General features: G+C 50.2%; 1 protein-coding gene across 1 annotated transcript in view; it reads left to right on the forward strand.

The window, feature by feature from the left end:
- Nucleotides 1–20,915, forward strand: part of WNK2 (WNK lysine deficient protein kinase 2) — an 85,147-nt gene that overhangs the window by 48,878 nt on the left and 15,354 nt on the right. Inside the window, exons 8-25 of the mRNA XM_058422272.1 lie at nt 1,021–1,217; nt 1,781–1,924; nt 4,038–4,229; nt 5,238–5,738; nt 8,628–8,942; nt 11,714–11,763; nt 12,396–12,561; nt 12,642–12,758; nt 12,910–13,077; nt 13,224–13,269; nt 13,430–13,546; nt 13,972–14,933; nt 15,949–16,000; nt 16,459–16,514; nt 16,587–17,263; nt 17,754–17,968; nt 19,473–19,679; nt 20,588–20,686. Of these exons, the coding sequence (XP_058278255.1) occupies nt 1,021–1,217; nt 1,781–1,924; nt 4,038–4,229; nt 5,238–5,738; nt 8,628–8,942; nt 11,714–11,763; nt 12,396–12,561; nt 12,642–12,758; nt 12,910–13,077; nt 13,224–13,269; nt 13,430–13,546; nt 13,972–14,933; nt 15,949–16,000; nt 16,459–16,514; nt 16,587–17,263; nt 17,754–17,968; nt 19,473–19,679; nt 20,588–20,686 (4,281 nt within the window). The remainder of the gene's footprint in view (nt 1–1,020; nt 1,218–1,780; nt 1,925–4,037; nt 4,230–5,237; nt 5,739–8,627; nt 8,943–11,713; nt 11,764–12,395; nt 12,562–12,641; nt 12,759–12,909; nt 13,078–13,223; nt 13,270–13,429; nt 13,547–13,971; nt 14,934–15,948; nt 16,001–16,458; nt 16,515–16,586; nt 17,264–17,753; nt 17,969–19,472; nt 19,680–20,587; nt 20,687–20,915) is intronic.

Below are 20,915 nucleotides of genomic sequence, written 5' to 3' on the forward strand. Positions count from 1 at the left end.
TGGGAGAATAGCTTGTGAGTACTGAAGAGAAATGTCATCTCTGGTGCTATTAAAAAATAATTTGTTATTTAAAATCCAAATAAGTAAAACTTTATTTAGAATATGGAAAGAAGAGACAGTGGAAAGTGTTGGGAAAAGAAATAGTATTTAAGCTTAGCTGTAAATTAAGATAGTCTTTTAAAATGTGTTGCAGTTTTTTCATTTTTGAATTTTAAATCCCTGTTAGAAGCTATCTGTCCTTGGGATATGTCTAGCTGCAGTCTGATTGTCTAACTTCCTTTCTCAAGTGAACAAAGCAGTAACTTAGGCTCAAACGGGGCTGGGCACTTGTATTTTACACACTTTAAAAGTTGTGAAAAGACATTTTTAAATCAGAAATACCAATATTTCCAGTTGACAAAGGACCCAGGGCTTGCCCGGTGCCTGTAGCTGTGCAGTTCCCACAGGTTAATGGGGCAAATGCTCCGTGAGAAACTCCCACAGAGCTCTGAGTGTGCCAAACCCACTGGAACCTGCACAGGGGTTTGTGTCTGACCTTAATTGCACTACACTCAAGCAGAGCATGATTTGCTGGACTAAAATCATAGAGCATAAAGAATTTTGTAATTTGCAGTGCTGCTGATAAAAGCAGTGTTTAAGTCAGTGCATCCCTGGAAGATGGGACTCTAAAAGCCCCCGTGATCTGCTCTGAACATGACAATTGGGATTTCCTCTCCTTTCATCCTACAAAATCTATAAACATCTGCAATTCTAAATGTCAACCTTATGCCCTTTAAAGGAAATGTTAATGTGCCTAAAATATCAGTGTGCGCAGAACTCCACGGGGATGGGTTTTGGCTTAAGAGAAGCAGTGTGTGCCTTTTGTAGAGAATAACATCGGTGTTGTAGAATTTATTTATATAACGAAAGGGCTAGAGTGGCAGAATCGCTAATTACATAAACCACGGTGACCTTGCTCTAAAATCATCACTTGAACATCGGGAGTTGTTGAGCTTTTAATGAGAATGGCTGTTCTTGCAGCTGACAGCACGTTTGACAGCGGCCAGGGCTCCACGGTGTATTCGGACTCGCAGAGCAGCCAGCAGAGCGTCATCTACTCGTCCCTGCCGGACGCTGTCCCTCCTGCCATCCAGAGGGTCTACAGCCCCCCCCTGAGCGAGGGGCAGCCTGTGCCCCACAGCCTCCCCCAGCTCGGCCACTACCAGCAGCCCTCGGCAGTAAGTCCAAGGCTTTTTCAGGTAGTTCTGTATCCTGGGTGATATTTCATATTATCATTCATGCTCCTGTTCCCAGAGGATGCGGGTCCCAGGGGTCTCTGCACGTATTCCTCACTCACCCACGTGTGTGGTGACCTGCTCGGTCCCTTATCGGTCTGTTGGCTGCATTAGTGGCTGTGCAGTAAAGCACAAGAAGGACACGGACCTGTTGGTGTGTGTCCAGAGGGGGCCACAAAAATAATTGGAGGGCTGGGGCCTCTCTGCTCTGGAGCCAGGCTGGCAGAGCTGGGGGTGCTCACCTGGAGAGGAGAAGCTCCAGGGAGAGCTCAGAGCCCCTGGCAGGGCCTGAAGGGGCTCCAGGAGAGCTGGAGAGGGACTGGGGACAAGGGATGGAGGGACAGGACACAGGGAATGGCTCCCACTGCCAGAGGGCAGGGATGGATGGGGTGTGGGGAAGGAATCCTTGCCTCTGAGGGTTGGGAGGCCCTGGCACAGGTTTCCCAGAGAAGCGGTGGTTGCTCCGTCCCTGGCAGTGTCCCTCCCTAACCGCCGTCTCTCCGCAGCCCGTCCTGCCCGCGGTGCCGGCCGCGCCCGCCGTGGTGCCCCAGCACTACCAGGAGCCGGCGATGCCGTTCCCCGTGGTGCCCAGCACCGTGGCCTCGCTCCCGCTGGGGCAGCCGCCGCCGCCCGTGCTGGCCGGCCAGCAGGTGAGAGCTGGGCTCTGCCGTGGAGCCGTGCCCATCCCAGCCCTTCCCCTGGCTGCTCTGCCTCATGCAGCCGTGGCTGCCCCTGCGTCCCTGGAAGTGTCCGGGGCCGGGCTGGAGGCTGGACACTGGGGCTCGGAGCAGCCTGGAACAGCGGAAGGTGTCCCAAGGTTCTCTGCAAAACTTCCCGGGGCACCTGTGTTCCTCAGAGACAGCAGTGTGCAGTGAATGTCTGTGCTAAGGAGGGTAGGGCAGGACAGCAGAACAAGGGAAATTAGGGTGAGAAATTCATCTACCTACACAACGAATTGTTTTGGTCTTGTATCAATATGCACTGTTGGATCACACATGTGGAATCAGTGTTGTATTTCCTAACTTCTGTTTATTTTTCCAATTTGGGTGCCTGTGCATTTACACTGCTAAGGTTATAATGAGGCAAAGTTACCTAATCTGCTTGGGTATTTTTCCCTCCCTGTGCCTCATCCAATTCACAAGCATTTTCTAAGACACAAGCTGGAGTTGAGAGGGAGGTTTTAGGAAGCCGCTCCATTCCCTGAGCACGGTTTTCCTGCTCTAAAGCGATGTTTCCTGGAGTGGGAGGTGGCTGAGCTGCAAGTGCCAGTGCCCTCTGTCCCCTTGGTGAGCCATGGGCAGCTGTCTGAGCTGCAGATTAACCCAGCTGGGAGAGCAGAGCTGCCTCAGGGAGCTGGCAGCTTTCTGAGCTGCAGCCCAGCGCCGTGGGCCTGCGGCGCTTCCCTTGGAGCTGGGGCTTGCTCAGGCAGGAGTTCCTCCATGGATGAGGGGGGCCCCGTCCCTCCTCGGACAGTGTTTGGTGTTCAGGTGCCCCCACCTCAGCCGGTTTGCTCTGTGCCAGCCCCAGTGCCAGCCCTGCCCCGCGCTGCCGTTCCCCTGGGTTTGGGGCTGTACTGGGAAGATGCCGCGTCTTCCCCAAAACACAAGGTGGCAAAGGCTCTGTGCTGCAGGGCCTGGTGAAGCCACCAGCCCTGGGGTCCCAAGTAAGCCACCCTGAGCCAGCCTATGCCTCAGAATATCCTTTTGAGCCAGAAGGGTTTTTAAAGTACTTGCAGAATTAGAGGAACCGAAGAAGAAGATACCAATAGCACGTAAAATGTGTGGGCTTGTTATTGGTGATTTCTGTCTTTAACGCAACTTCTCTCTGTTCTGCTGTCCAAAGCCTGGCAGACCAGGGAGGCACTACTTTCCCTGGATAAGTAAAGCTACTTTTTTGGCTACCACATTGTCACTGCAGTACCTCAGAAATATCTGGAACCTAGCTTTTACTGCAATTACTGTGGTTGATTGTGTCTCAGGTAGTAAGTGGTGTTGTCTTGCCATGCCTGCTCCATTATGTAGCGATTCCTGCTTGCCAGGATGAGCTGGGTATTAACTGCATCTTGGAAGTTAGTGGGTGGGGATTTCACAGGGCAAACTGGAACAATCTCTGGGATTTAAGGAGTCTGAGTCATTATAAATAACCTCTCCAAGACAGTTATTTCAGCTAATGTATCTTGCATTTAAATGTATTTAAGCATGGGCTCCTGTGCAGTGTTAGAATTAAAAGTGCCTGTCTCTCCTGGGAGCTGTCCCTGCTGGAGCACGACCAGGGCAGGGAATGGAGCTGGGAAAGGGGCTCAGCCTGAAGAAGAAGAGGCTCAGAGGCAACTTCTGGCTCTTCATAGTTCCCTGCCAGGAGGGGACAGCTGGGGGATTCGGGCTCTGGGAACAGGGGACAGGACGAGAGGGGAGGCTCAGGGTGGATATTGGGGGAAATTTCTCCACTGAAAGAATGGTTAAGCATTGGAATAGGCTACCCAGGGGCGTCGGGGAGTCACCATCCCTTGAAGTTTTCAAAAAACATCTTGATATGGCACACGGGGACATGTTTTAATGGTGGCCCTTTCAGTGCTGGGTTGGTGGCTGGACTCAGTGATCTCAGAGGTGTTTTCCAGCCTTAATGAGCCTGTGATCCTGCACTCCAGGCGCCGGCTCTGTCCTGACAGTGAGGTGGGGAGAGGCGGGGAGCGTGCCCAGCCGGGCTCTTTTTGCAGTACCCAGGCAGTAACACTTCTCCTGGTTTCTCCCGGTGTCCCTGCAGCAGCAGCCCATGTCGCAGGCAGCCTCGCTGCAGCAGGTGCTCGGCAGCCAGCCCGTGTGCCCGCTGCCCACGGCCCCGCACCTGCTGCCGCCCTTCCCAGCGCAGGGCTCGCAGGTGCCCGCCAGCAGCTCCCCGCTGAAGCCCCTGCAGATCTCCACCGTGCCGCAGCTCCCGCCCGTGGCCCCTTCCCAGGTAACCAGCGGGAAATTTCCAGCTAATAATTAACGTGATTTGCAGGTTTTGTGTGGCTATTGTGACCGCATGCCAGTTTAATTAGGCAATAAGAGTGTTATTGCTCTTTCCTAATTCCTGTATATTTCTTTCTTTGTTTGGTGAATCAGAAATCTCCTTTGTGCCCATCCCTGCGCCGTCCAGTTAATAGCAGTTCCAAAATGCCAATAATTTTTTGGGGCTTGTTTTGGTTTGCTCTTTTGCGCTGTCCCTTCTGGCACAATCTCTTCCCCATCCCAGGCTTGAGGGCATGAGCAGTTGCCTGTTTTTATTGCTGTTTTCTGACCTCCTGACTTCATCACTTCTCTCAACACCTGCCAGCCCTGTCTGTGTTGCTCTGCTCTGTGTCTGTTCTCTGGAGCGGGGATAAACCCTTCCCTTGGCCTGGGAAAGTGGATGGTGCTGTCACTCCGTTTGGTAGTGACGGGCACCCTAATGTGAAGCAGCTTGTGCCAAAGGGCAGGGACAAGCTGCTGCCGTGATGCCAGTGTCTGCTCCATCACTGGGAGGTTTGGATTGTAAAACCCCTTTTTCTGGGCTCTTCTGTGCTGCCTGAGTTGCAGCTTGTTTGAAAACAAGACCTTAAATTGCCTCACTTAATTTTGCGCAAAAGAGTTTTGCATTAGGTCTGGCCCAATTCTTTTTAATTTCTGTTAAAATGAAAGCAGCATTTAATTAGAATGTCGCTTGAAGGCTTCAAGCTGGTGTTAGAAGTAGTTTCAAGCTTCTAAGGTATGAAAGCGTCCCTCTCAAATGTTTTTTTTTTTTTTTTGCTTTTGCTAATGATTTAAGCATAAATCAGTTTTTATTACTGTTTGCGAACCTCAGGGAACGAATGGAAGTGATTAACAAACAGACATAATGATCCTCATGGCACAGGTGGTTTTTAGGGACTTGTGTGGCAGACGAAACCGCTTTATACCATCAGCGAAAGCACCGGCAGTTCATGCAATATTATATTTTTTTCAGATTCCTCAGTTTCCCGTCATTCCTGCAATTACTCCCCTGTCAGGGCTCGACGGCCTTCCTCCAAACCTGTCCGACATCCCTGCTGCAAACGTGCCCCCCATTCCTGCCCCGTCCCAGTACTTCGCTCCGGCCGTGATCCTGCCCAGCCTGCCCATGAACCCCGCGCTGCCCGTGGCGCCCAACTCCCCCGCCCTGCCCATGCAGGCCGTCAACCTTCCCCACACCACCGTGGCTTCCCTGGTCCTGCCCTGCCAGCCCATCGTGCCCAACATGCCGGCGGCCACCATCCCGCTGCTGGCGGTGGCGCCGCCGGGGGTGCCGCCGCTGCCGGCGCAGCCCGTGTTCCAGCCCGCCTTCCAGCCGCTGCTGCCCGGCGACGCGCCCTCGCCGCGCCCCGCGCAGGGCGCCCAGCCCGCGCCGCCACCGCCGCCCGCAGCCCTGCAGCCCGGCGCGATGCACGCTCCCGAGCCGCCTCACCAGGTAAATCCGCGCGGCCGTGGCGCTGCCCTGCCCGCGGCTCTCTTCCTCTGCGGTAATCCTCGGGCTTGACGTGTTTTGTTGACTCCTTGCCCTCAGTTCTGGAGGTGGTGGCTGAAGGTGGGAGCTGTCGGGTGGCGGGTGATGCCCTCGGGCAGGGACAGGGGCCATATGGGTATAGGGTGTAATCCGACTGGCTTTGGGCAGTGAATGAGCAGAGCGCTGTCTGAATTTCCACTTCCTCCTTCGTCTCAGATCTGGGGATGTGTGAGCTGTGGTTGTCCCGGGCCAGGAGGGGTGCCAAGCCTTGCCAGTGCCTGTAGCTGGTCCGTGTGGGGTGCGGGGGCTGCTGGGCACACACAGCAGATACGGGGGAGCTGGCGGGAGCAGTGGAGTTGTTTTGGTGAGCATCTTTAAAACAGCAAAGGGAAATGGCCCTCAGGTATGCACTCTGGAAATCTGCGGGGGCCAGCACTGTCAGAGCTGCAGGGCCAGGGGTGGATTCTAGCTGCAGACCCTTTCCCCCTTGGAAGAAACGGAGCATAAATGAGCTCAAGTATTAGCAGTGTTCACACGAAAATTGCCTCAGGACTGACAGAGTCTGTAAATACTTCTCTCACTGCATCTGTGATATGTCAATGTAAAACACAGTCCGACCAAAGCAGGAGAGGGCACTCGAACTGTTAATAAAGCATTTGGAAAATCTGTATTCTGCCACATCCCTTCACCATAACACACTAATTAAAATTCATAACATCCCATCCCAACCTGTCACGGCATCTTCAGAACAGTACATAGCTTTTAAATTTCTCTCTTCAGCCATATATTTGGTACAGAATTACTGTAGTTGAGAATGTCAGCAGCATGGAGCCTGGGAATGTTGCTCAGTGTTCCCTGTGGCTTTAGAGGGAATGGAGCACATCAGACACAGTGAGCTCGGCAAATACCAGAACTGGAAAGATGATGTTCCCAAACCATCCTGACACGGTCATTAGCTATCAAATATGTATGGAAGAGTTGCATATGGAAGAATTTAGGGTAAAAAATAGCTGTTACAATGTGCAGAGGAATATTTTAGAAAACCATTGTTCCAGTTTGAAAACTTATAATGGAGAGGTATTTCTGCATATAATGCCATGTTGTCTTCACAGTTGATGTTTAGCACCTCTGAGTTTTGTTTTGCCTGGGTATGTCTGTATGGGCCACTCACTTCAGAGTTGGACTTGATGATCCTTGTGGGTGTCCCTTGCAAGTCAGGATTCTGTGATTTGACACTGAAATATTTTGTGAATTATTCTAATTATATAAGATTTAAAATTGCGCCACCCTTCTCTGGCCTTGCACCACACTTGTCAGTCTAACAGCCCTGCCTTGGGCAGCCATGTAACTCTGAGGTGCTGTGAGGCACATCCTGTCTTTGCTTTTATCCACATTAAAACCTGGAATAATAGTTGCGGCTCATAGCCAGAACCTGCAGAGAGCATGCAGCAATGAAATCATGTGGCCTAGTTCTCATCTGAGTCTTACTTTTTTTAATGTGTTTTCCAATAGCCTTAAGTCTCTATGTGATGATACTTCAAAAAAAAAAGTAAAAATTGGGCCCACTTTTACCTAGTACTAAAAGTATTTTTTTTCTTCCATATGCTCCTTTCTTCCTTCTTCCTCTTCCCACAAGCTCAGTCCCCCTGGAAAAATACATGATGTACCTAAAAGGAGAATGTTCTGTTTTTAAATGTACAACCCAAAAGGACTGTTTTGCAGAATAACAACCCAGTCTCTAAGGTAGCTGGTGTCCTGGCGCCTGGGTCTGGTTCCCACCAAACGCTTACGCACTTGAGTTATTTTAATGCACTGGAGAAATCCACTGAGATGATTGAAACTCCCCCTGTCCACATGGAAGTGTTGGCAGGACTGGGGCCTTGGGGCTTGGCACATCAAGGGTTAAGTTGGGGCTGCAGTGGGTAGGCTGCACTGAGCTGAAGTTGGACACTGGTGTATATTTGGTGCAGGAGTTAATTGTGTCATTTGTACCAGGTCCTGGTTCTACATGTACGGCAGATTTCTTGAAGTGTGCTAAGTGAGGTTATGGTAGAGCGAGTTTTTCTCTGCATGGACAGTGTGGGGTTGTTGAAAGCAGAGCAAAGTGTTTAGGAGAGTGAATTCATTGCCTAGGATCCTAAAGCGAGTCCAGAGGAGGCCACGGAGATGCTCTGAGGGCTGGAGCCCCTCTGCTCTGGAGCCAGGCTGGCAGAGCTGGGGGTGCTCACCTGGACAGGAGGAGCTCCAGGGAGAGCTCAGAGCCCCTGGCAGGGCCTGAAGGGGCTCCAGGAGAGCTGGAGAGGGACTGGGGACAAGGGATGGAGGGACAGGACACAGGGAATGGCTTCCTATTGCCAGGGGGCAGGGTTAGGTGGAATATTGGGAAGGAATTGTTCTCTGGGAGGGTGGGCAAGCCCTGGCACAGGGTGCCCGGAGTAGCTGTGGCTGCCCATGGTTCCCTGGCAGTGCCCAAGGCCGGGTTGGATGGGGCTTGGAGCATCCTGGGATAGTGGAAGGTGTCCCTGCCCATGGCAGGGGATGGAATGAGACAAGCTTTGAGGTTCCATCCATCACAAACCATTCAGGAATTCTGTGATTTTTTTCATTTCTTAGCAAAATCTGGCTTCATCCCTACTAAGAAACGGGTAGCTGACCAGTGCACGTTGTCATAATTGTACAGAGAGAATCCTTAACTTTTATTTGGATATTTCAGAGGAAGTTTAATCTCTGTAGTTGTTACTGAGAGCACCCCAATTCAGAGCCCCGCAAAGCTGGAGCCCTTTCTCCACGAACGCCGTTGACTTTGCTCCCTTGTCCCGCAGCGCCGAGCCCTTGGCGCAGAGGTGTGTGCTAACAGCTCTCGTTGTGTTGCAGCCCATGCCCGGACACTCCCAGTTTGCTCTGGAAGCTGGAGCGCAGGTGCCCGTGCTGCCGGTGCAGCCCTCCATGGTCATGTCACCGCCGTTGCCGCTGCAGCCGGAGCTGGTGCCGCCCTGCGTCGCTCCCGAAGGCGTTCCCCAGGTCCATGGCAGCCTTGCCACGGCTGCCCCGCCCGTCCCCATAGAGCCTGGCCTGCCTCTCCAGCCCTCTGCTCTGCTGCAGCTCCAGCCTGATCTTTCCCAGCCCCTGGGCCAGCAGCTCCCAGCTCCCTGCTCGGCTGTCGCGGCAGGCGCAGAATCGTCTCAAGAGGTAGAGCCCTTCCTCTAGTAACTCACCCGCCTCAGCCTGAATCTTCTTAGTTGCTGCTGTGTGAAACGGTGGGCTTGTTACACAAGGGAGGTTATCCCCTCGGTGTGTCGAGCCGCTGCTCCTCGATGCCAGCAGCTCTGGGTCAGCAAATAATTGGCTATTCCAAATGAAACCTCATGTTGTAGCTCAGGAAATGTCTCACCGAATTCATAAGGCAGCAAGACTAAGCACCTCCTTGTCTGTAGCTGAGCACAAGCATGAGGATAGTAATCAAGAAATTCTTACTGTGGGTGAGTTAGAAGATGTTCCGTAGAGTTTCACCCATATTTTGTCCAGTCTTGTTTTAAATGTCTCAAGCACTTGTTCAGCCAAACATCATTTGCCTTAAGAAACTGCTCCACAGTCTGAGTCTTTGTACTGTGAAAGCCCTTCATGCTCTTCAGCTTGAGCCCTATTCCCATTTCATTTAGCATTGTATCCCCTGTATTGCCTGATGTCTGCTGTAGCCCTGGGATTTTTGTTTCTTCAGATACTCATAGGCATTCCCAGTTCTCTGTGGTCATAGAAGCAGGATGCTTTTTATTGTTTTCCTTATAGAACTGTCAGCTCCTCTTGTCTGCTATTTTGACTTTTCTTTCCACTCCCATAATTTTGTTTAATCTTCAGTCTTGACAGAACATCAGAGAACGTTTCCTTCTCTTCAGCTCCCTGTTAACAAAGCAAAACAAAAGCTTTGCCATTTCTACCTGATTTCAGAAAATAAGTCTGATTTTTTTCTCCACTCCTGAATGGAAATGTCCCTCTGTGATTCTGCGTTCAGAGTTCTTCCTCTTGAGTCTCTGTTCCGAGTTCCTTTCCTCCCAAAATATGTATTTCACCTTTTCAAAATTAATCTCTTGGTTTTGCCCATGTTTCCATGGCTCGTCACGTGCCTTGACTCCAGTGCAGCCTCAAATTCCATTGGAGGCACAACTCAATGCTGCCTCCAGAAGGTGCTCGGGAAGGGCTGTGCTAACACTGAAAAAGGAATCTAGTTCCCCCTTTTTCCTGTCCATCAGTGGCAGTTTAATTCTTTCCACGTCAGCCTTCCTGCTGTGATGCAGGACGTTTCCTGGTGAGTGTCTGTATCCTGTTGGTTAGGTGTAGCAGGAACGGTAGAGCCTGTCTGCAGTGCTTCACCTGCAGGCTCCCCAGAGAAGCTGGGCTGGGTCAGGCATATCCTTCACTCAAGGTATTCCTTCTCCGGCTGTCTTTTTTCTGAATACACAGCTCCTGGCAGGGTCAGTGCTGGTGCCTCCAGTAGTGCAGGGTCCATTCCGTTTGAGATTCTGGAAATATGAACAAACCTCATTGTTGTGCACTGTGATACAAGGGATACAAGTTCTCCTGAGAAACTCATGGCCACTGAGGCACACGTCTATCCTTCACATCCCACATCCCTCAGAACATTTAACCACCGGTTTGCTAATTTCATTCTCACGTGAATCTCTAAGTTAACCCCCTTCTCTCATTCACTTTAAGAAATGAAGCAGTGCCAATCCACATCCTCTCCATGCAGGTTTTCTGACATACGTTGCTAAAGTTTCCTTGGGTGTAAGAGAAGTTTCATACCTGTCTGTATAATCAAAAACACTGCATTTTGTTGCTACTCTGCTATGACATTTTTCTCTTCTGTTTTGTTCAGGCACGTGGCAGCACTTGCATGCAAACCAACCTGAACCAGTCAGGCAAAAGAGGTTTTGTAAGGCACTTGGTTAAGTGCATTACCAGGATGTCAATACATTATGTCTGTGTTCTCACTGTTCATTGATGTTGCAGTTTTATTGAAACTGCATTTGAGCTTGGCATGGCTTACGTGTGGTGTCACAGCCAAGGAGTGGGGCTGGCTGGTTAAGTGACACAGAACCAGTGGGGCTGAGCAGTTCCCCACTGAGCTCCTAACCCCAGCCCACCCCTGCTTGAGTGCTCAGTGTAGCGATGGAGTCGAGGGGCTCACTTTTGGCTGTGCGTCTATAGAAGGGTTTTATAGACGTGTGTCTATAAATATATATATAGAATTATATATATTTATGGGTGTATCTGGTGTGAGCGTGTATACACAGTTATATACATGCACGGGTGTGTGTCTGTGTGCATACATGGTAAGTTTGTTACAGCAGGGCCTGCAGCGTTGTCACAAATTCTGTGAGAATGGGTCTACTCGGTGTGAAAATCGTGCTATGATCTCTGTCCCAGAGCTGCAGCCAGTGAAGAGGGAAGCTTTTAGGCGAAATTTGTGTAGAGGACAAGAGGACTTGATGTGAGGGTGGCGTTCTTAAATGATGAATTTTCATCTTTTGTTTTTAAGTTCCTCAGAACTTTTCCCACAAAGCCAAACACAATGAAAATACTGAGCATATTTCAGGAAACTGTATAAAGCAATGAAGCAAATTAGCAGATACAGTCAAAAATAAGACAGTGGGTGCTGATGTGGAATTGTGCCTCAATCAGGTTTTGCCATGGTGAGAACTGTTTTATTCCCTCACCATCTCACCTGCTGTGGGCAGAGGAAGGGAACTGGCAGGTTAGTGGCTCTGTCTGAAAAAGTGGTTCGTGCCTTGGACAGAAGTCATGTTGGAAGGGTAAAATAGGACATTTATTTCCAGGTTCCAAGAGCTGCTTAAACAGAATGGTTTTAGAGTTACTGGTGCCAACAGCAAACCCTTTCTTAAAGGTATTTTTCATCTGCTAATATAATGTGTTTGCTTAAATGACTTTTTCTTGTGTTTTAGGAGCAGGCAATACAGGACAAACTCCAAGCTCTGTCCCAGAGTTGCGAAAGGTATTGTTATCACCTCTTTGGTGTAAGATATGCTTGCTTTTTGGAGGCTATTTTTTCTGGCCTGACCAAAAGGGGATGAACTGGGAGGACATCTAGGGAGAAGCTGACAGCGTTCTGTGTGCAGTGTGCCCATTCTCGCACCTGCAGCTCTTTTAATTCCTTAGTTTGGGTGCAGCATCTTAGCCTTGGTGTATATGCAGCTGTTTGGAACTTCCCTTTTCCTCCCTTTGCAGCAAGCCTAACATGTTTGTCCTACTGCTGCGGGCACGGAAAGGCAGGAGCTGAGAACTTCAGCTTAGAAAAGCAGGAGCTTGTGCAGTTCAGGGAGGAGCTGACACTTGAAGTGAAGGGGTTAGGGGATGTAGGGATATATTCAGTGATGGGACTTTTGCTGTGTTACTGCCAGAAACAATAATAGATCATTTCTTGGTAGGTGTTGTAGCTAGAGAATGCACCTGGTGTGGAGTAGTGCCCTTCACTCACTGAATATCTTCCAGTTGACTCAGTTTGGGCCAAAAAAAGTGCAAATGTGCCTTTTTTGCAGCTTCTGTTATGTAGCTTACACATGATGCATGACTCCACTGTGTGTGACTGGCTTTATTTTGGGGTTGTTCTTCCTTTCCTTTGTGAAGCTACATGAGTCCAGATGTTGCTTCTGGTAAAGAGATGAGTGACAGCTTGGAAGGAGCAACAGGAAGTGGAAAGCAAGAAGGAAAGTCTTCGAAGAAGCATAAGAAATCCACACGTGCTCGTTCGCGCCAGGAGAAGTCCAACAGACCCAAACTGACCATATTAAATGCAAGTACAACCTGTGGCAGGGTAACTCCAGGGTTCCTTTGGCTTTGCCAGGAATAAGGGTTGTTAATCTCTGCACGCAGGTGTGTAACACAGGGGATAAGATGGTGGAGTGCCAGCTTGAAACCCATAACCACAAAATGGTGACGTTCAAGTTTGACTTGGATGGTGACGCGCCGGAGGAAATCGCTACGTACATGGTGAGATGTGACCCCCCACGGGCTCTCAGTGCTCCCAGTTGCTTCAGGCAGCTCCCTGTGTGTGCCTGTTGCCTGAGCTGTCTGGCAGCTGCGGAATGAGGCATTGATTAAAAAATGTCTGTTTCCCCTTTACTGTGATGTGGCCCTCTAGGTGGAGAATGAATTCATCTTGCAAAGTGAAAAAGAGACTTTTATTGAGCAAATGAAGGATATCATTGATAAAGCAGAAGATATGCTCAGTGAGGATACAGAAGGAGAGCGAAGTTCTGACCAGGGAACAAGTCCCCAACAAGACGCTGATAGGCTGGAAATGAGCGAGGTAAGAAATGTTAAATAAAGATGGCTAGTTTGATTCCTTTTTCTTAACAGCCAGATGCTTAAATTGCTTTTACATTTTGTGTTAAAAAAAAAGTGGGATGATGCTCCTCTTGCACTGATCCAGCTATTTCTTCTGTTGTTTAACAGGAGAAGCGTCAGTCTCAGATGAAGACACCCGTGTATCAGCAAAACGGTATGAGTGCCTTTCAATTTCTGCTAAGAGCAGGGAGCTGGAACTAGAAGGCCGTTAAGGTCTCTTCCAACCCAAACCATCCTGTGAAATTAAGCCAAAGCCATGATCTGGAGACAATGGAAGTTCATGTGTTTACTTGTTATTTTCTTTTCATCCCTAGTATTGCATACTGGAAAAAGATGGTTCATTATATGTCCAGTGGTGGAAAACCCTACTACGGATGCCCCTGAGTTTTCTCCCCCGGTGCCTCCCAGCGCCCAGCAGACAGAAGGGCCAGGTATCTCCAGACTTCATAGAAAATGTCATCTCCAGGGCTGCTGTGTTGTCTGTCTTCTGTCCTCACCTTACTCAACTGTGGTGGTTTCACTTAATTTAGTCAGAGGAAGAAAATAGTGAATTTTGTTAAGCTGGGCATTTACAGTGTGTTCCTGATGTTGAACCAAACTGGGAATCTTTATTTGGGTTTCAGTAAAGTGTCACTATTTTAGCTGTACCTTATTCTATGGGGTAGCTGAAATTCTCATCACTATAGTGTCTTTTCAGTGAAATATTTTTTGCGTAATCTGAAAATTCTCATTTGACGTGCGTAACAGCTGTTTGCTTGTGGGAATCGCTAGTGGGTTGTCCCTGCAGCTGACTGGGGGGGCTTGGCAGTGATTTCCTTCCCTTTAAAGGTTCACCTTTTGTTTGTGTTCTCTCTAGACCCGGAGCAGTCGGATGAGCAGCCGGTGAGCTCTGCAGTGACAGAGGCGCCCAGGGTCGGGGCTGGGCAGCAGCTTCCCCTGCACACAGGGGTCAGCGACGGCCCCCTTGGAGCCACCCCGTCCTTGGCACCGGTTCCTGCTGCAGCAGCTCCTGCCAGCGTAGCAAGCCAGCCGGAGTTCCCAGCCCCGGCCCCGCTGGCACCTGCCGCGAGCATCGCGGAGCCCGCGGCGGCCGGCGGGGCTCAGCCGGAGTACCCCCGAGCCGTGGGGCTGGAGGAGCCCCCCGCCGTGGCGGCCCCGCAGCCGCAGGCGGACGAGCCAGCGTGCCTGCCTGACGTGGAGATGGCCTGCTGCAGCGTGGGGGTGCCTGCGGCTCCGGGGCTGCTGCCCGTGCTGCCGGAGCAGGCCGCGGTGCCAGAGCAGGCCGCGGTGCTGGAGCGGCAGCCGGTGCCGCAGGGCCCACACCCGCCCGATGGCGGACAGCTCTTCCCCGCGGCCGCCGGCCCCGACGCCCTGGGCCTGGCGGGGTCCCAGCTCCAGAGCCCCACGCAGGTGCCGCCGGCCGCGTCCCAGCAGCCGCCGATGGCGCAAGGGGCCACGGGGACAGCCGGTGCCGGGGTCGGCCCGCTCCAGCAGCAGAACCCCCCCGGCGCCGCCGAGTCCGACGGCGAGGGACCCCCCAGGGTGGACTTCGTGGACAACACGATTAAAAGCCTGGATGAGAAGCTGCGCAATTTGCTGTACCAGGAATACGTTCCGACTTCTTCGGCGTCAGCGGGGACGCCGGACACCTCTGTGCCCCCCGAGCAGGGCGACAGCGAATTTACTGTAGAAGAGCAAGCTCCTGCCCCGGCGCCGGACGGGAGAGAACCAGGCTACAGCATCCCGGACCCCGGCCAGGAGGTGAAAGCTGCTGCCGAGCCCCTGGTGCCCCCGGAGGCCTTTCCCTGCCCGCCGCTGGTCAGTGCCCCAGCGGCTCTGCCCTCCATGCCCTCAAAGCCAGCCTGTAGGGCTGGCCCCAGGGCAGAGCTCAGGACCCACTCTCCTGCGGTAGGACATGTGTAGATCCTGTGCTTCCCTGAACATTTCATATCTCTGCTCCAGGGTGTGTTGCCTTTGCCTGCCGACTGCTTTCCAGGGTGAAAGCTCACTTAAATGTTTCTTGTCTGGTGCATCTCAACTAATTTTTCAGAAATGCTTGTTAGTGAAAGCCAGACTTTCCCTTTGGATTTAGAAGTGGTACAATACTTTAATTCATCTCCTCTTGTGTCCTGTCCAAAGCAGGCAGAAATGTGTCAATTTCACTGTAGTTTAAGAATGTAAAACACCTTAGTGGTATAGTTCATTCTAGTTCTAATGAAGCTTCAATTTTAAGTGTAAATGAATGGCAGTGGTTGCGATTACTGCCTTCCAAGTCAGCCTGGATAAAGCAAACCCCTCGAGTGCCTTTGCCTTGTCCACGTGCCGTAGTCAAAGGCAGACATTCCATTGGCAGGAGCTTCTTCTGTTTCCTGTAATAGTTTCTTTTGTCTTCTCCTGTACTTGGTACAGCAAGACTGCCTGGGAAGCCTCTAAGGAAAGAGGCAGTAGGCAGCCTGGGGCAGTGGTTACTCTTGTCTCGTGACATGTTATTTCTGAACTTCTGAAGACAGACACACAGATGGAATATACAGTCTGTCTGGAAAAGCAAACCAGAACAAAGCCCCAAGCTTGTGTGTATATATAATATACTGGGTTTCAGTAGCTTGGGCTGCAGTTCCAACTGCAATGCTGCCACTGCTTTATGTCTTCCAAGGAAGGAGAAAAAAAGTGGGGGAGTTGGGGGCAAGACTGGAAACCCACCTCCAGAGGCTCTGTGAAATAGTCCAATATTCCCTGGTAGTGCCAGGGCAGCAAGGGGAAGTCAGGGAAGGAGAGCACATTCTGCTTTGTGAGTGAGACTGACACTGTGTTTCTTTTTTCCTTTTCCTGGAAGATGGACAAGCCAGAAGTCACTGGTGTGAGTGCTCATCCCTCAGAGGCAAGAGGTGGGTCAGCAGGCAGAACAGGTAATGCTCCTCCAGCCATCCCTGCTCCGTGTCACTGTGTCACTCTGTCTGTGACAGGAGTGGAGCAGCGGCCCGTCCATTGCTCAGCAGCCCTGTGTGTCTCTGAGGCACCAAGAACTCCAGAATAGTTCAGGCCCAATGTACCGTGCATTTTCATTCTTCTGTTTTTCTCCTTAAGAATTTTTAACTGGCTAATGAAATTCCACACACCTATTATTATTTGAATTCCCCAAATCACTGTATCTGCCTACCTGCAGATATTTTATATTGCTATTACTATTGCCTCCTGCGTTTCAATCCTGTATTACAAAGATTGGGGTTTAAAATTATTCCTCAGTGGTACATTTCAGTTCATCACAATAAAAACATTGCCTTTTATTATATTAAAGCATTCCAGACACAAATATTTATTTTTTTTTTTCTCAACTTTAAAACAGGCCCAGCCGCAAGCATCGCTTCAGCTCCTGCTGCTCCATCAAAAGGCCTCCTTCAGGTAACCAGAACTAGGAGCGGTTTTCTGCAGATTGTTACGGTTCCTTTCGTTAAGCTCTCTTATTTTCTCCAGGTTGCACCTCCGTCATCAGGCACAGCTCCACAGATGGAGACGTTGCAGAGGAGCGAGGAGGCAGAGCGGACGGCCGCGCCCGCGGAGAGCGTGACGCGGCGAGCCGCAGCAGATGGGGTGATGAGTAACTTGCACAGGGACGGCTCTGCTTCCTATGGAAAACAGGCTGAGGCTCAGGAGAGCGGCACGCCGGCCAAAACCATCGGCAGGTTTTCAGTCATCAGCACGCAGGACGAGTTAACCCTCGCGGCACCGCACTGCCTGAGGTTCTCGGCGCCCCCGGACGTGTACCTGGACGAGCTGCCCTCCAGCCCGGAGGTGAAGGCTGCTGTCCGCAGGGTGCAGACCGCCTCTTCCGTGGACGTCCTGTGCGACCAGGCCTCCAGCGACTCGGCCGACGAGCCCTTCCCGCGGCCGCCCGCGGCTGCTGCCGCTGCGCAGCTCTCCCCTCCCAGCAGCAGCACAGCCACAGACCTCATTAAAAAAGCTGCTGCTTTTCTGCAGAGGTCTGGCAAGGGCGGCTCCCCCGGCCCAGAGTCGCCCAACGGGCAAGGTGCGAAGATTCCTACCATCAACATCACGTCCTTCCACTCGCAGTCGTCCTACATGAGCAGTGACAATGACTCAGAGTTTGAAGATGCTGATATGAAGAAAGAGTTGCAGAACCTGAGAGAAAAGTATGTTGGGTTGCAAGTGATGCGAGGGAAGCTTGTGTTACCGTACCTTGGCAGCGGCTCAGCTTAGGATGAGCAGAGCTGTAAGGAGTAAACTGGTTCTGGGCACATCAGGCATTGCCAGGACCTCCCTCGCCGTGCATCCTGCTGTGCATCGCCTTGTCTGCCAGTTCCAGTTAGAGGAATCACTCATAGAATCCCAGGATGTTTTGGATTGGGAAAGATCTTAAAGATCATCTCATTCCAACCCTTGCCATGGGCAGGGACACCTATTATATGAGGTTGCTCCAAGCCCCATCTAGCATGGCCTTGGACACTTCCAGGGATGGGGAGTCACCACAGATAGATTGTTGTAGCTTTGTGTACTTGGGGGATGAGCAGCTGATTGTTTTATATCCGACAACTGTTTTGTTTATTCTTACACAATTAATCACACTGTCAGGATGTGGTGCTTTATCAAATACATTGCTAGCAGAGTCCTTTTATTTTTAAGGCATATGAAAGAGATTGCTGAGCTGCAGACGCAGCAGAAGAATGAGATAGAGGCACTGTATATTCGGCTGGGGAAACCCCTTCCTCCCAACCTGGGCTTCCTTCACTCTGCCCCGCCGAGCGGCCGGCGCCGAAGGACCAGCAAAAACAAATTGAAAGCTGGAAAACTCTTAAACCCTCTGGTCCAGCAGCTCAGGAGTGGAACATCAAGCACAAGTAGGTACACTGGGCGCTTCCCTTGGCCTGTTGCTTGTGTCACTTGTGGCTCTGCTGTGTGATGGTTGGGACTGCTGGAATGGATGGAATTGGTGTTGGTTTTGAGCTGTCCTGCTTTTGGACAGGCTTGTCCCAGCTCCCGGTGGTGAGCCATACCTGCCTGCTCTGCACTGGTTGCAGTGCTTGGCAGAGGAATAATATTCCACTTCAATTTGGAAAACAGCCTGGTCACATCTCCTCCATTCTCCAAATTCAATTTACTGATTATTGTCTTCACTTCTTAGGTGCTGTTATGCTCTATTGATTAGGTGCTGTATCTTCTTGTTGTTTACTTTTTTGTCCAAGATGTCATATGTAAAAGATGGGATTGCATTTGCTCCCCTGAAGGATGGGAGGTAAAAGCAGTTACAAAACTATGGTGGATGCTCTGAGCATCTGGAGTAGTGTGAGATTTTCGTACAGCACTACAGTCTTGAGATTTTATCTCTTGGAAAAGTACAAAAATATAACTTACCTGGAAAATATTGATACACCCCAGTACCTATTTCTTCAGCAAAATGTAGAATAGAATATGCATATTTTTTCTTCCGTTTAGTTCATGCTGTTATTTGGGGGAGCAGCAGCATTTCCAGCATTCACTCTTTATTTCAAATCTGGTGGCTTTTGTTTTCAATATTACTGCATCATAGGGACCCTTGGAATTTTGTTACATCAATCTTTATAGACAGGGTGTTGAGGAGGATTTTGCTTTTTAGCTAAGAATTTCAGCAGAGTTAGGAGAAGCAAATATATTCAGGGGCAAGAATTCTTTGGCTCTTCTTGAGACTGAGTGTTCTTGCCCACAGGGACTGAAGCAGTGTTTGATACTGTCCGTACATCTACATCTATCTAGATATTTATATATTGATACTTATCTGTAGATATCTAGATAAATGTCTCCATCTGTACTTTTGTTTACACAAGTATCTTGGGTAAAGAGGCTTAAAAACCAAAATACCTTTGCAGTCGTGTTACACGACTTTATCAGCAGAAGCATCTAACAGTGGCAAGGACAATTATGCACAAATAGCTATAAATAAAATGTTCCTTGTGCCTTTGCTGCAATTTTTTACTCTTCTCCATTTGCTTAATTTCACCTTTGGTGTGGGAGAGCAAACCTCTGTGTCCTGCTCCGTCATTCTGCGCGTTCCTCGTCCTGCTCAACACCCCAGCAGCTCTTTCTTTATTCCAGCAGTGCTCGTTCTGGGGCTCCTGAAAACAGAGGAGAAACCGTAAAAAATCAAACCTGCTCCAGGAGCTTCTTGGAGAAACAGGATCAGCGATAGGAGGCGTGGATTATTTTCTAGTGCAGGCTGTCCGAGTCTGTGCTCCATCCAGAACATCAGCACGGCGAACGGCTGTTCCTCTTGGGGTCACGATTCGGATTATTTTTAGGCAGGAGTTTTTTATTCGGAGTTTTCCTAGCTCTTGGCACTGCACGTGTTGTGTTTGTTTGCTCTTCCAGGTAACCTCTCGGACTCTAAAGACTCGCCCCACAAGGAGAGCGGCGGATGGCAGGCGGGCTCCCCCGAGGCGGCGGCGGTGCCCCCGGCAGCGCCGGGCAGGGCGGTGCAGACGCAGCAGCCCTGCTCCGTCAAAGCCTCTCTGTCCTCCGACCTCTGCTCCGGCCTGGGCCCCGACGCGCCCGACGCCAACGCCGGCTCTGCCCAAGGTGATTGCTCCTGCCGCCCGTCTCGCGCCTCTTCAGCACGCGCTGAAATTAGCTCCCTTCCCTTAGGCTTGAGCTCTCTAGGAGTGGCAGAGGAACGTGAACCTTTGACAATCCAAATTACCGGCTTATCTTTAAAAAGAGCATTGCAGTGTTGTCAGGAGAGCAGAACTGAAGTATCTTACCGAGTGTTAGCAACGCTCGAAGGCATGCCCAAGACATCCCTAATACTTGGGAAATAAATACCTTTCAGTTTTGCCAGCAGCGGCTTTATCCTAATACCTTCTCTGGAGTCTGCCTTACAGAATCCTGAGAAAAAATGAACGGAAAACAAAAAAGATACAGAAGGCTAGGAGAGTGTTTGCTTTGTTTCATTTTTCTAGCCCCTTGATTCTGGTAGATCCCAAGTTCCTCATTATAAACTAGCAAACTGTCTTGGGCATGAAGGAAAATAAAAAAAGAAATTAAAAGAAAGCCAAACCCAGGGGACCAAGTTATGTTTCCTCTCTATAAGGGGTTCACTTTGTGCCTAATATTGGAGTCCCAGCCACAGGACTGGAGACTGGCTGTGCTCCCCAGGCCCCAGCTCTGAGACTTCTGCGTATTGCCCCTGTCGTAGGCTTTGACTGATCTCGTTGCCATGCATATGGGAAGTTCCAATGATGATTAAAATACCTTCCTCTCATTGCACATCCTGCCAAACTAATCTGCAAAATATCTATCTGTCCTCTTCTGCTGTTATTGCATCCTTTGTGTATGGTCAGTGAACTTGCTCCTCTTTGGCAAAGTTAAGGGGGAGATGTGGAGGTTTAACTAACAAAGCTGATTTGACTGATGGTTTAGGACATCTGATCACAGCTACTTGTACTTTATAAGTGTCTTTGTTTTCTTCCCTTTATATTCATTTACAGGCTGGACGGTTTTCCACCAAACGTCTGAGAGAGTGACCTATAAATCTAGTAGCAAACCTCGTACCAGATTCCTCAGTGGACCTGTGTCTTTGTCCATCTGTTTGTATTTGTTCTTTTGTATTTTATCACAGTCCATCTTTCTTTTACCCCCTTTTTCCAATTCCATGGTTTATATCTCTAATATGTTTGGCAGGATGCCCCTTTTTCTGAACCATCTTTTCTTTCTTTTTCTCTTTCTTTTAAGTAATCATCATGAACACACCTTATTTATATTAATTTTTCATATGAAAGCTTTTTTTGCACTGCTTTTGGCTCGTGCCTGGGCACC

The sequence above is a fragment of the Hirundo rustica genome, chromosome 12 (genome assembly GCF_015227805.2).
Source record: "Hirundo rustica isolate bHirRus1 chromosome 12, bHirRus1.pri.v3, whole genome shotgun sequence".
Lineage (NCBI taxonomy): Eukaryota > Metazoa > Chordata > Aves > Passeriformes > Hirundinidae > Hirundo > Hirundo rustica.